Source organism: Haliotis cracherodii, unplaced genomic scaffold (assembly GCF_022045235.1).
Source record: "Haliotis cracherodii isolate W230 unplaced genomic scaffold, xgHalCrac1.p SCAF_5, whole genome shotgun sequence".
Lineage (NCBI taxonomy): Eukaryota > Metazoa > Mollusca > Gastropoda > Lepetellida > Haliotidae > Haliotis > Haliotis cracherodii.
The window spans coordinates 24552390-24567281 of NW_027266308.1; the positions used below are offsets into that span (position 1 = coordinate 24552390).

The 14892-nt window shown below is 40.8% G+C and overlaps 1 protein-coding gene across 1 annotated transcript in view; it reads left to right on the forward strand.

The window, feature by feature from the left end:
* The window catches only part of LOC139441966 (usherin-like), a 114831-nt gene that overhangs the window by 78009 nt on the left and 21930 nt on the right, over nt 1-14892 (forward strand). The window contains exons 40-51 of the mRNA XM_071222710.1: nt 685-981; nt 1730-1948; nt 2174-2365; nt 4650-4895; nt 6477-6689; nt 7119-7321; nt 8371-8579; nt 8927-9026; nt 10495-10640; nt 11851-11981; nt 13853-14040; nt 14674-14824. Coding sequence (XP_071078811.1) covers nt 685-981; nt 1730-1948; nt 2174-2365; nt 4650-4895; nt 6477-6689; nt 7119-7321; nt 8371-8579; nt 8927-9026; nt 10495-10640; nt 11851-11981; nt 13853-14040; nt 14674-14824 — 2295 coding nt within the window. The remainder of the gene's footprint in view (nt 1-684; nt 982-1729; nt 1949-2173; nt 2366-4649; nt 4896-6476; nt 6690-7118; nt 7322-8370; nt 8580-8926; nt 9027-10494; nt 10641-11850; nt 11982-13852; nt 14041-14673; nt 14825-14892) is intronic.

Below are 14892 nucleotides of genomic sequence, written 5' to 3' on the forward strand. Positions count from 1 at the left end.
AACAGAGTTGAAAGATAAATCTCGTGGTTTATGTCTGAAATGTTTATGTACAACAGATATATTTTTCCAGAATTAAATGCCCCATAATTAAGGGTTCATATAACACACGAGTACGTATGATACGCGAATAAATAAGTCGGAAGGGATGCTAATTGGGATTGTTCACTAGCCAATATCTTAGCAAATGTCGCCATTAATAGATATAACAAACACGCTTGTAACGGAAAAACAAACTCACTAGACAATTGAAGGCAAGGGATTATTTGGATTAAGTACCAACACCTCCTCCTCATTTTACTCCCTCAACAAGAATGAGGAAATTCAGTCGAAATGCTTATAATGAACTACGGTTATAACGAACCAAAATTAGTGGTCCCTTTGAGTTCCTTATAACCATAGTTTACTGTATATGATTGCGGTCGTAAATAATCAAGTCTGGACAAGGCAGTCCAGTGATTGACATGATGAGCATCGATCCAAGCTATTGGAATATGATGACATGCATCAACAAAGTTAGTAAGCCTGGCCACCGAAACCTGTTAGTCACCTCTTAGGACAAGTATAGTTGTCTTTTACGGCAAGCATGGGTTGCTGAAGCCCTATTCTACCCCAGATCTGAAGTGTATAGGCTTTATGTATGTATGTCGACATCACTGCAGGTTCAGAGCCTTCCTTTCCTTTCAGTCCCTGATGGCATCTTGGCCCCCAACCTCACAGCACTGTCACCGACGACGGTGCAGATAACATGGACTGCACCCTCCAACCCAAACGGTGTGCTGCAGCAGTACATGGTGGAGAGGCGACTGAATGGCACGGACAATGCCGCCCTGGTGGCCACCGTCGCTGCTGCTGCTGACCGCGCCCATGTGGATGCATCCCCAGTGTTGTCCCCGCACACCGTCTACCAGTACCGCGTCCGCGTCATCAACACCGCTGGGGAAGGAACCGGTCCATGGGCCACCATCACCACAAAACCATCACGTAATGCAAATGAAAATGTTTGATAAGAGCATAAGTCATGAATTTTTAGATCTTTTCACATTTGTGAGGTGGAAGTCTCATTTTGTAGCAATAATTTTTTTAAACAGAAGTTATCTGTTCAAAGTATCTCTGTACTTTAACTGGAAGCTGAGATTGAAAATTGGGTGAACACTGATCTATTGATTGGGCTAGTAATGTAGCGTTTTGAGCATGCTTGAGGGATTAGAGTTGGTGTATTATAAACATGCACAATATTATTAAGTAAAAAAAAGAAAGATATCCCATTTCAGGTCACATCAGAATGACCTTTCGCAAACTTTGATAGACAATGAAATGACTAATAAGAAGTTGGTATTAGCCAATCAGAAAGCAGCTTTCTCGAGCTATGTGACAGTAATTTCAAACTTCCAACTGGTGGCTTCCAATCCAGACTATGCTTTGAAGTTCTTCTGGACAAAGTTCTCAAATCAAAATCTGTAAACTAAATAGAAGAATCTTCTGGAAAGTCTAATATATAGCCGATATTGTATGCAGTACTTCCCATGGGCTGAGCGAAGTCGCTTCCATTCAAATGTTTATCCCACTGAAGTGTGAGATAGACATTAACATGACCCATGAAGTGTGAGATAGACATTAACATGACCCATAATGGGATGTCCTTAGATTTTTGTTTAGCGGTAGCACTAAGATTGATTTGAATGAGATTGGTCTAATCTTGTATTGACCATGCTCACCATGTCTCCCCCAGGTCCGGCTGGAGTGAACCCGCCAACAGTGACAGTCCTCAACTCCACGGCCATCAACGTCACCTGGCAGACACCACTGCAGCTCAATGGCAAACTCGAGTTCTACATCATCCGTCTGCCGGAACCACGCACGGAAGTTCGCAATGTCACTCAAAGGAGCGCCATCATGACGGGCCTAACACCTTACACAGAGTATGTTGTAACCCTCACAGCTTGTACATGTAAGTAAACACAGACAGGACTGGTGGATGCTACTGTTTCATGTACTAGTTTAATCTAGGACAAGCATGCTGGTGAGCTCTGTGGTAGAATACTGCCCTCTGGTGAGGTAAGGGAGGCAACTCAGATGATTTATAGCAACTCTAAAATACTCTTATCAAATTATGTTTTGAAACTGCAATGACACTGGAATATTTGCATAACACAAGCTTGGCATGTGTCTGCAGCGGGCGGTTGTACAGAGAGTATCGGAGTGACAAAGATGACGAGTCCCGACATTCCTGATGGTCAGCAGCCTCCAACACCAACAGCTGTCTCCCAGTCCATGATCTCCGTCCTCTGGCAGCGACCCACTCGGCCCAATGGACCAACTCTCAGATATGAACTGGCCAGACAGAAGATTAGACAGCCGTTAGACAGTGAGTCATTCTTCGCCAGTAGTGAGCTGTAGACAGACGATTAGATAGCTGTTAGACAGTGAGTCATTCTTCGTCAGTAGTGAGCTGTAGACAGACGATTAGACAGCTGTTAGACAGTGAGTCATTCTTTGTCAGTAGTGAGCTGTAGACAGAAGTTAGACAGTGAGTCATTCTTTGTCAGTAGTGAGCTGTAGACAGAAGATTAGACAGCCGTTAGACAGTGTGTCATTCTTTGTCAGTAGTGAGCTGTAGACAGAAGTTAGACAATGAGTCATTCTTCATCAGTAGTGAGCTGTAGACAGAAGATTAGACAGCCGTTAGACAATGAGTCATTCTTCGTCAGTAGTGAGCTGTAGACAGAAGATTAGACAGCTGTTAGACAGAGAATCATTCCATTGATAGGGACTTATAGATTATTGAAGATTTGACAGCTATTAATGTTAAATGATGGAAGTTATACAGTTGGTTGGTTGTTTTGTTGTTTAAATATATGACTGCAGAGCTACATATAAGCAGCGTATTAGCTTGAAATACTCCCCAAAAATATTTAAAACCCAGTTACTTTCAATCAACTTGCATGGAGAGAAACACATGCATTAAATGAAAAACTCTAATGTATAAAAACAGCTCAAATAATTACCCATAATGAAGCTTTTTCAGCATGTATACAAAGAAACTCATTTCCGATACGCAAATACGAGCTAATTTACTTTCTGAGTCAAGCCTATATATTTAGAACAGTTGTATATGTCTAAAGCATCATTGCATTCTTTTAACATCTTAAAATGTTCACTAATTTGGGGGAAAACCCAATAGAGTGATGAATAGATGAGTGCAAAATTTGGTTACCCAATGAAAAATGTAATAAACCAATTAAAATAGAAACCCCACAGTAAACATTCAATAACTGAAATCTGGAGCTCTGAGACCCGGAGCAGAGCCATGTATTTTATTTATCTGCAATTGGACACATGATGGATAGAATGTTTGTTGGTTGTTTCACGATATTAAATTCATGATTGCTTGCAATTAGATATGTATAGGATAAAACACGTCCGAGGGTTGTTATGATATTTAAAACCCGCATCCCGAGGGAAAGGGTTTTAAAAATCATAACAACCTGAGGAGAAGTGTATTATCCTACTTATAAACCGATTTTGAACCTTAAAACAACATTTATCAACATTTTTGTTCTCACTGATGCCGGCGTACGGATCTTGAAAAGGACATTCTAAAAAGCAGTGTGGCTTATCAACACCTCTGTAGCCTTGTGGTACACTCAATGGGCTACAGATATGAAGGTTGCGAGTTCGATCCTCGGGAATATAAAGAAAATATTTGCCATTTGATTTTACATTTCATTACATGTTACCATCTGAATGGAAGTTATATTAACAAAATACCCAGGACATTATATAAAATCCCTGGTATATTATAACACATTTAATAGCAAATATGACTTGAATATCCTATAAAATATCAGGGATATTATATAAAATCCCAGGGACTTTACAACGTCCCTGTTTATGAGATTTAACCCGACTGGAGAACAATAGGATGACGTCACCGGAGGTTTATAAGGCCTTGATTAAATCTATGATTGTTCTGAATGTCTTCCTTGTTTTAACGAGTAACAGGCCATGATGGTGAACCTGGGGAAAGGAACAGCCAATCAGGAGCCAACCAGCACTAATGTGTGTCATAAAACATTAGGGGCCTAGCGGGACAGTGCCAAGGGGAATAATGCCTCTAAAGTTATTGATAGCAACATGTACTTCGATATAATGTTAATTTCTAGTCCTAAGAATGAGAGCAGAAATACTGCATCAGTATGAGTTGTAGCAGGATCACTCGGGGTACATGTGTTTTTATGAGTCCCGCGCCATGCATCCTAGGGAGGGATGCATAAAACCCTATGTACCCTAAGTGATCCTGCTACAACAAGTTTATCTTACCGACATGTTTTAATATGATATTGTAAAAAAAATTAAACAAATTCAAATAGAAAATAGCTGTTCGACTTGTGTTATGTCACATGACTTTCATTGACTGGAAAAAGCGTGCAGCTTTTTGTTTCAAAACGAGGTATAATGATTTATTCTGCCTCTCGGAAATCCACGTGCAGCCTGTCTTGTTCATGGTGGGGTATAAGGGATTCATTCTCCCGTTGAGAAATTTATTTCCCTCAAAGGTGGAATGCATCATATTTTGTCAAGATCACGTTGACCAATCAGATCTCATCATTCTAACATGGAGGTATGAAAATGTCCTTTATCTGTTGCAGGTACTATCAATGACGTCGGTGTCTGGCAGAGCCTGTACACTGGTACAGGGTTGTTCTACGAGGACAGAGGACTGCCCATGTTCACAACATATGCCTATCGGGTCACAGTGTTCAATGATATTGGACAGAAGACAAGCAACGCATCTGCAGAGGTCACTACATTTGGGGGCTTCCCTCGGAGAGCAGCCAACGTGACCCTGCGAGTCGTGGACCACCTCTCTATCCTCGTACAGTGGACTGTTCCAAGTAAGACCAGTTACTGCTTGTACCTGTTGTAACAGTTGCAACACAATATGCTAACTTTTGAATGAGTGAGTTAATAAATAAATGAATAAATAAATAAATAAATAAATAAATAAATAAATAAATAAATAAATAAATAAATGAATCAGTTATTTCTTTATGTAATTTAAGTTATTTGATTTATCTGATTCAACTTAATTTAGATATTCATTTGAATTTTATATTTTATTTTGTTTTACTTTTATTTTTTTAAAGTTTGCTGCCAGTCACTGAAAGTAGATTGGTTTGAGCAAGTGGGTCAGCGCTAATTTCTTTCTGTTATACCTGCAAATGTTGCTGCAGGGTTTTATATGACACGTATTTGATGCAATAAATTCCTGAAATACTCACATACATTACTTTACTAGTCATAGCTGATGCAATAAATTCGAAAAGGGAAGTATTTACAATAATGTTATTTGTACTGACCGCTACCCAGCTAGTTGTTTACACTTAAATAAATACCCAAACTTTCAAAATTAAACGAGACTGAAACTCTCCTAAAATAGAAACTTGGAATTTCCACTGTCTATTATTAAATTTCTGTGGCAATGTGTAACTGATGCGTTTTCAGGATGGCAGGCGCTCACTATATGATGCAAGCACAAGCTGTTGAACACAGCTGACCGCATTATAGCACGAGTATACTCGTGATCAAGCCCGAGAGGTAGTTTCCAAGATGGCGTCGCACGTTGAACAAATATTTGCCTTGGCAGGAATCGAACCGATGTCAAAAGAAATAATCTTTTAGACTAAATCTACCATTAAAAAGGTTTATTTTACATTTTCAATATATTGACCCGTGATGATCCGGTATGTAGAGAATAAGTCTTCTGCAACTCATATGTTGGCCTTAAGAGGTGACTAACAGGATCGGGTGGTCAGCCTCGCTGACTTGATTGATGCATGTCATCGTATCCCAATTGAGTAGATCATGATGTCAATTGCTGGACTGTCTGGTCCAGACTCAATTATTTACAGACCGCCGTCATATAGTTGTAATATTGCTGAGTGCTGTGATTATTCTAAACAACAAACAAATATTTTCAATATCAAAATTAAACACTTTGTTATCATGAACATCAAAGTATGAACCCAATCATACTTGTATGAACCTATAACAATTGTGGATAAGGCTGTTTTGATCCCCGGCGAGAGGATGTGCCTTCTGTTCAGAAAGGCGTCATATTGCTTCGCTGTAAGCTCTACCAACCTCTCTGAACACATCCAGCACCAGAGCATGACAACATACCAGCCAATCAGCTGGCTAGGGCTTACAACACTCACAGTGTATTTCGCAGCAAACGTGCATGTCCAGGCCTGTCAAAGGCCCTGTCGAGGCCTGGGGTCTCAATTGAAAAATCATGACTAACAAATTTAGAAAATGACCCTTACCCCATGCCCCCCAAAAATGGGTGATGAGTCAAAATGACTCTCATTTTAACGAGGCTATGTAAAACCCTGCTGTTGTACAGAAGAGTTCTAGGAATGTCCATTCATGCCAATTGGCACCAGAAGTGTAATGATGCATGACCATGTTTCCAGGTCCTGAGGAGCTGCAGGGCGAGGTGCAGGTCTTCCGGGTCAACGTCACGAGTACTGACAGAACATTCAGCCGCACGGTGCCAGGGGCAGACAACTCCACCCTGCTGCAGAATCTGAGCCCCAACACTGACTATACGGTGACAGTCACTCTGACCATATATGGTGGAGCTTCATTGACAAGTGAGGCCAAGACAGCTCGCACAGAGGATGGAGGTACGAACATGGACAGAATCTGTCACATATTCTATGTGACCCATGAAGATCCGGGTTAGAGTAGGTCTTCAGCAACCCATGCTTGCCATAAAAGGCGAATAATGGGATCGGGTGGTCAGGCTCGCTGATTGGTTGAAGCATGTCATCATATCCCAATTGCATGGATCAATGCTCATGATGTCAATCACTGGATTGTCTGGTCCAGTCTCGATTATTTAAAGACCGCCATCATATAGCTGGAATATTGCTGAGTGCACAATTAACAACAAACAAACAACATAGAATATACATGTGTCAGTTGGAATCCCAAACACTGAATGTATATCAGACGATGGATTTCTGTCAGTTAGAATCCCTGACACATTGATTCATGTCAAACAGATTTTCTGTCAGACTTGATGGATTTGTGTCACTCTTATCTGTCTCCAGCACCATCAGGACTGTCCCCTCCTACACTGACGATCATCAGCAGTCAGACTTTGAGGATCTCATGGATGGACCCACAGAAGCCTAATGGTGACATCACAGGATACAATGTCTTCATTGACGGACGCAAGATCCCCACCAACCAGACCACCGCTGGATCTATTGTTGTGCCTGGACTACAGCCCTACACCGTGTACAGGATCTGGGTGAGTAGACCACCGCTCCATTGTACTGGATCTGGGTGAGTAGACCACCGCTCCATTGTACCGGATCTGGGTGAGTGGACCACCACTCGATTGTATCGGATCTGGATGAGTAGACCACCACTCCATTGTACCGGATCTGGGTGAATAGACACACCACTCCATTATGCCAGATCTGGGTGAGTAGACCACCACTCCATTGTACCGGATCTGGGTGAATAGACACACCACTCCATTATGCCAGATCTGGGTGAGTAGACCACCACTCCATTGCACCAGATCTGGGTGAGTAGACCACCACTCCATTGTACCAGATCTGGGTGAGTAGACCTCCACTCAATTGTACCAGATCTGGGTGAGTAGACAACCACTCCATTGCACCAGATCTGGGTGAGTAGACAACCACTCCATTGTACCAGATCTGGGTGAGTAGACCTCCACTCCATTATGCCAGATCTGGGTGAGTAGACCACCGCTCAATTGTACCAGATCTGGGTGAGCAGACCACCACTCCATTGTGCCAGATCTGGGTGAGTAGACCACCGCTCAATTGTACCAGATCTGGGTGAGTAGACAACCACTCCATTGTACCAGATCTGGGTGAGTGGACCACCACTCCATTATGCCAGATCTGGGTGAGCAGACCACCACTCCATGGTACCAGATCTGGGTGAGTACACCACCACTCCATTGTACCAGATCAGGGTGAGTAGACCTACCACTCCATTATGCCAGATCTGGGTGAGTAGACAACCACTCCATTGTACCAGATCAGGGTGAGTAGACCTACCACTCCATTATGCCAGATCTGGGTGAGTAGACCACCGCTCCATTGCACCAGTTCTTGGTGAGTAGACCTACCACTCTATTGTATCAGATCTGGGTAAGTAGACACACTACTCCATTGCACCATATCTGACCAGAGCCTTTGACAAGATCAATGAGGATCTAAGTGCATTTGAGCAATTAACTGGAAAATGCCCTGTACTTATTCTTAATTTAATTTAATAATGTAAGGGGTAATTTCTCACTCATAATGTTATCATTTCCAGATTGAAGCATGTACACAGTTCAACTGCACCCAGAGTCAGATAGCCTTGGGGACCACAGCTGAGGCCTTACCCCAGGGTGTGTCCGTCCCCTCCCTACAGGCCTTGGGGGCGACATCTGTGCAGGTGACCTGGACAGCCCCAGCCCAGCCCAATGGCATCACAGTCAGATACGATGTCTGGAGGAAGACAATGAGGAAATGTTCTGATGTGTAAGTCAATATGTTAATGGTTGTTCAACGCCACACTGATGGCAGTCTGTGAATAATCATTTTTGTGCTTGCTATCCAATGTATTGTATCGCAGACTGTAGTGATTGTACTACGTTGTAATGATTGTTTTACAATGTAATATTTGCATATGCAGTGCAGTGTGCCCTTTATACAAAGTTGCGTTTGTTGTACAGTGTAGTTCTTGAGATGGGTTATAGTGTTAGTTATGCCATGTACATACAAGTGAGTGTTTTGGGCAATGTGCAGGGTAGAAATATAACAGCTCATGACAGTATCACCATTCTACCAGCTGATCTGAACTCACATATTCTTTTGGTATATTTCAGTCCACAACCCAACCCTGATCCAGAACTGACCAAGTGCACCTATGTCCAGTGTGGTGTACTCGAGAACATCTGTGGGGGGTCGTGCTACTCAGGGGCTAAGGTAGGAACTGACAGTTTAATATAAAATATGCGTAAATTAAGCCTTAAAGATCATGTCAAATATGTCATATATATTTTAAGCACAATGAACAAAATGATTGGCCAGTGCAAAGCCAACACACTCAAGACATGCTTTACAGCAATTAGATATTACATGTATAGTATGTTACTGTCAATGTGTAAAATGTGAATCACGTAGGCCATTCACTAACTATTATAGTTATAGTTAAAGCCCGAGGATGCTTGCGTCCATGTGCTTTGACGTTATGACAAATAAAAAAACTATACTTTATTACACTACACATGGGGGTAGAGCAAACATCATTTCTTCATGCCAAATTTACGATTAACCTTATGTTTTATTTGAGCGGGTTTGAAATCAAATCCATAATGACCTGTGACATAAATTGAAAATCCTTGAACAGGGCTAACTGATGGGCTCTTCTACCTAATTGCCTGCACCCTTATGTTAAGGGACATATTTATGTTTTGAACATGGTACTACATCACTGAAATTGGTAGTTTGTTATTTAGATACATCATATTTCATTATCTGTTCAGTGTGCGGCTACAGATGATCCCATGCAGCAATAAGTAGGATTTTTAAAATTTAAGTTTTTATATTAATTTGCATCAAATTAATCATGTGACTCCAAACATTTCACTAGTGCATTGTGGGCCCGAGCTATAAAATGTAAACAAAGCCAACCAAAGTTTGATGTCACTGGTTATTGTGAGTTGAAGTGTTTTCTTGTACGACGTGTTGCAACTTTGTTTCCACCACTGATGTTAGAAAACTGTAAGCCATAAAATAGTGTGTTTACCGAGTTGGTTGAGGTAGGCTACATGATGCCGTAACTGGCGTGAATCGACGGCCTGGGGCGTGATATGGCGCACCATGGGATGAACATGGCGGAGAAAGATCAATATAGCATCTGTTTTGTTTCCTTAATGCCTTACGCTGAGCAACAGGTGTACATGCAGTTATGAAACTTTTTAAGGATTGCTCATTCCTTTGGGGTAGACTGCAGTTGACCCACTCCTTTGTCCAGAAACAGACATAATTTGGAGGCCTCGGACAACTTTGTGACGGCTGTAGCATAGACACAGTGGTTGGAATATGTTTGTGATAAGCCTGCAGCATAATGGAAGGTGGACATCATTTTGCTGGGTTTTTTTGCAACATAATAATATTCAAATAGTGGACAAGTTTAAAAAAAATGTTTCACCGAAAATTGATGTAGATGTGCCACGTTGCCTGATGGTAATGAAAGAACAGTGTTACCAAGGATACGTTAGATCATAGCGGAGGAAATTAGAACAGTGCCAGACGTCAGTCTGTTATGATGTAACTCAATAAGTGTACTTTATCACAGGATAAAGTACAGTTGGCACCTTTGAACTGTTAGCAGGGCACCTTGGAATTGTTTGTAGACCTGTAGGTTTATGACATGTGTTTGTCTGTGTAGACCTGTTGCGATGGGACGCTGCATGACATCAAGTCTGGCTATGCCTGCTGTGGCAAGGATTACCTGAGCCGTCCCAGTCTGGATGCTGTGTGCTGTGGGGGCAAGTTCTATGGACCAGTCACAGGCTACAGGTGCTGTGGGACCAGGTGAGCTGCAGTAGCTGTTTCATCACTGGATGCAGCGTTGATAGAGATTATTATCTGAGATTGTGTGTCATACTGATTTTACGAAACGAGTGTCAAAATTGTTATAATTTCCCCGTAATACATGAATTTTTTCTTAAGTTTTGTAAAATCAGTATTACACACACATAATTTCTTTATTACCTATTTTTTCTTAATCCTTTTGATCTCCTCTTTAGAAAAATGCAGTAATCACCACAACTGTCCTAGAAACCCACAATATGTTGAAAGATATATCAACAGTCTTCAGCTATGACATCGTTTCTAGTGTGACGTCATTCCAAACTTACATCACAATAAGATTTTAAAAATGCTGTCCGGATGACAGAAACAATACACTGATGCTCGAGAATTGATATTTGCTCTACTGCACATGCCATTTTCATGAACTGATATTCCTAATGCTATGGGTAATAAAATAACATGTGTGGAGTTGTGGATTATCTGTCAGGAGAATCGTCAGGAGCATTGCCAGGGACAGAACATCTGTCGGATAATGGGCCACATTCACAAAGTGAACTTAGTGCTACAATCGTAACTCCCATACTTTAACATACACTTGTGATAGTCATAGTGCTAAAATCGCTTTGTGCAAGTGGACCCTGGGTTCTAAGTGGGATATTCCATATGAAATCCATGTCATTTTAAGACAGATGATGCAGAAAAACTTTGCGCTTTGAAGACATTTGGCAGAAATCAACCTATTGATTATATTATGTAACATTAACAAGTTTTGATGTTAAAAAAGAAGAATGACTTTGCTTGCATTATTCTGTCTCATGTAGCAATGTGACTACCTGTGACATGCTTCTGCTGTGTGATTACTAAACAAATTTTACTGATAAATCAAATTTTTCATAGAATATAATGCACGTGTTAATATGAAATAGTTAATACCCTTGATCTTTCAACACTTTTACTGGAGCACAGTCGTCTATAGTGGAGAGTTGTGTCCCTTGGTTCAAATCATCTGAGACCTACATAACTGAAGTCTTGTTCAAAACGGTGTTAAATCCAACTCACTCACTCACTCACTCACTCACTCACTCACTCACTCACTCACTCACTCACTTGATGATTAACTGGCTGACAATATGCACCCACTCCTACAATCATCATCCCACAAGAAACAGGTCTGTTTGATGCACTTGACAAGGATGGTGTGATGTTTCAGATATGTGGCAGTGCGTGCTGGAGAGGTATGCTGCCCAGACAGCAGAGAAGACCGGGTGTCCATCGGCATGGGTGACCAGTGCTGTGGGGCTGTCCCCTACTCATCCACAGGGGCCCAGATTTGCTGTGCTGGTAGCTATTCATTACACCGACACCGTCGATATTTGTCCTTTTTTTTTGTTTCTAATGACTTGGTCCAATAACTGACCTTGTTCCAGAGATTCACAAGACCAATTTTCCAAAATGCATAAAGCGTAAATATGATTTTAATAGTATTATGGTTTAGATGTCAGAACTACTTGCCTTCTAGAAAACAATTTTCTTGGACATACAGTAGAACACGGATATAACAAACACAGATATAACGAACACAGATAGAGCTAACAAACGGATACAAGAAACTGTTAAAAAATCCACGATTTATGTCCTGTATATTATCATATAAAATTTACATACATAACAAACTCTCTACAGCGAACTAACGGATATAGCAAACTGATATCTGATCGCCGAAAAGCCCATCTACCACTTATTAGTGACGTGTATAGCGAACTGAGAAATCTCACTGTCAGTGACAATTGGCTGTATGCAATCAGAGGCGAAGCAACACAATCGCGGCGAATCAACACAATCACTGGTGACAATTTAACCTTGTTAAACTTGCATAATGTTACTCTTACCTGTCCATGTAATTGGACTAATCTTGTCTGTAAAACAAACAAATTTCATTCAATAATGTTTCGGTGAAATCGTGTGTGAAATGATTGGTAGCTTGCACAACTCACCATTATTTACAGCAACCATGGTCAGTTTACGCCTTGAAATGAAGTTTAGTTGCAAGAGAATGGATACATATATCATAAATGCCATACTTAGTCTTTTTAACGTCATGTTTGAAGCAGTTTTACTATTTAATGGCAACATGATGTTTTTGCAATCGAAATACATGTAGCGCTGGAAGTCCCTACGGTGACTGGTCAAAATCGTTCCATACGTCAAAAAATATTTAGCAATAGCAATCACCTGTACCATAGCGCTACGCTTATGGTGTTTATAATTTTAAATATATATAGTGAAAGCTGTAACTAAAATAACACGATATTGGAATATATTATTCGGGTAAAATAAAAATTTCAGATACAATTTCTTCCAACCATTGCATCAAAAAGTTTTGAAGTTGTATCATTGGGTATTTTTGGACTGAATCACTGGTAGATGCGGGAGGAAACGTGTATAAACGTGTATGTGTATTGTGTTTTGTTTTTGCCAAGATGTTTTCCGAACGAACTGATTTCTCAGGTCTCTTGTAGTTGCTATATCCATGTTCTACTGTATTAAATTCAGGAACAAATTTGTCCTCAGTGGATGCAGGATATTATGTTGCAAACCCCTGGTGATTATAACAGTCTTTATTTTATTATAAAAGGGTAGGGGTATATATTTATACCAAGGAATTCTGTCAATCCGCCCTTCCGAGATATTTTGTGTGACCTATACCTTGAAAACTACTGCATAGATTCTTTTCAAACTTGGTGAACACTTTCTATACCAATAGGAGACGTGCACTCAAAGTTTGATTTCAATATTTAGATTTTCTGAATAAAAATTACTAGACTTTTTTTATTTAAACATTTGTGCGACCTATAACTTGAAAACTACTGCATTGATAATGATTTCCATACTAATAGAACAAGTACAGTGCAAAGTTTGATTTAGATGTGTGTATTTTCGGAGGAAAAAAAAAGATTTTTTTAAAATTTTAAATTAGAAGTATGTTGAAGTTGAGTGTATTAGTGAGCCTTCTTACTTTTTGCCTTTTCCACTGAAAAAGCATTGAAATATGTACTTTCAACTGTGCAAATCCTGCAAAAATTAGAAAAATTGTTTCAACCATTGCAATGTTTTTGTATATGAGGACACTGAAACATGTCAAATGCTCTACATAAACATCAATGGATGAGATGTTGGTGGAGGTAAACTGACTGTATGTCTGTGTGGTTCAGGAACTCTATCTGTCCGTTATGGGCACCAGTGCTGTGGGGGTGCTGTGGTGACCGATACCGCTGTGTGCTGTGGGAATGACACTGTAGGTGCTGTGTACCTGCAACAGTCACTCAAGACTTGCTGTGGCACGCAGTACGTCGACGCGGACACCACGCTCTGCTGCTCCAGTGATACAGGGCACTCGAAGGTAATTTTGCGTGCGAGTGTGTGTAATTCATAAGCTTTCTTTGTTTTTGCAATATCTATGAACAAGAGTGTGAGTGAGTGAGTGAGTTTGAATTTACCCCCGGTACACCAGAAATGGGCTTCACACATTAACCCATGTCTGGAATCGAACCCGGGTCTTCGGCGTGACGAGCAAACGCGTTAACCCCTAGGCTACCCGACCGCCCCCAATGACCAAGAGGATCAGAGATTAGGCTATCCATATTTCTTTTTGTTTCTCATGTCCAACCTCAACCTGGAAGAGAGTGGTCAGGCGAACTATTTTTATGATATTTTAGAAATTTGAGACACTAGGAACCAGTCTTTTAATTAATTTATGACATCAATCAAGTTGCTTTGCTTGGGAAAAGAATTTTCTTATAAACTTTGCTAAAGACAGATCAAGCTGACCTAGGATTCTTTTGAGTGTACAAAGATAGTAGTATTTTTTTCACATTGGGGCATAATTTTCACCTACAGTGGGAAGAATTATGATGCAAAAACTTTTATTGTTTCACGTGGGAATGAAAATTCAGGATGGGCGGGAGATTGGAAAAAAATACAGACAGCCTTAAGTCCACATAATAAGATCTACATGTTGACTGTTTGCTTCCAGGTTCACTACTACTCTGACTCTGTCGCGCGGCAGACAGCCAATGAGTTGTGTTGTGGCCTGGAGAAGATATCAGGAGGCTTGGACTGCTGCAACTTTGTTGGCTACAACCGTCAGACACAGGTCTGTGCCGACATGTCCAACACGACCGCTGGTAAGTGTCTTTCTGTCTACAACCACCAGATCCAGGTCTGTGCTGACATGTCCAACACGACCACTGGT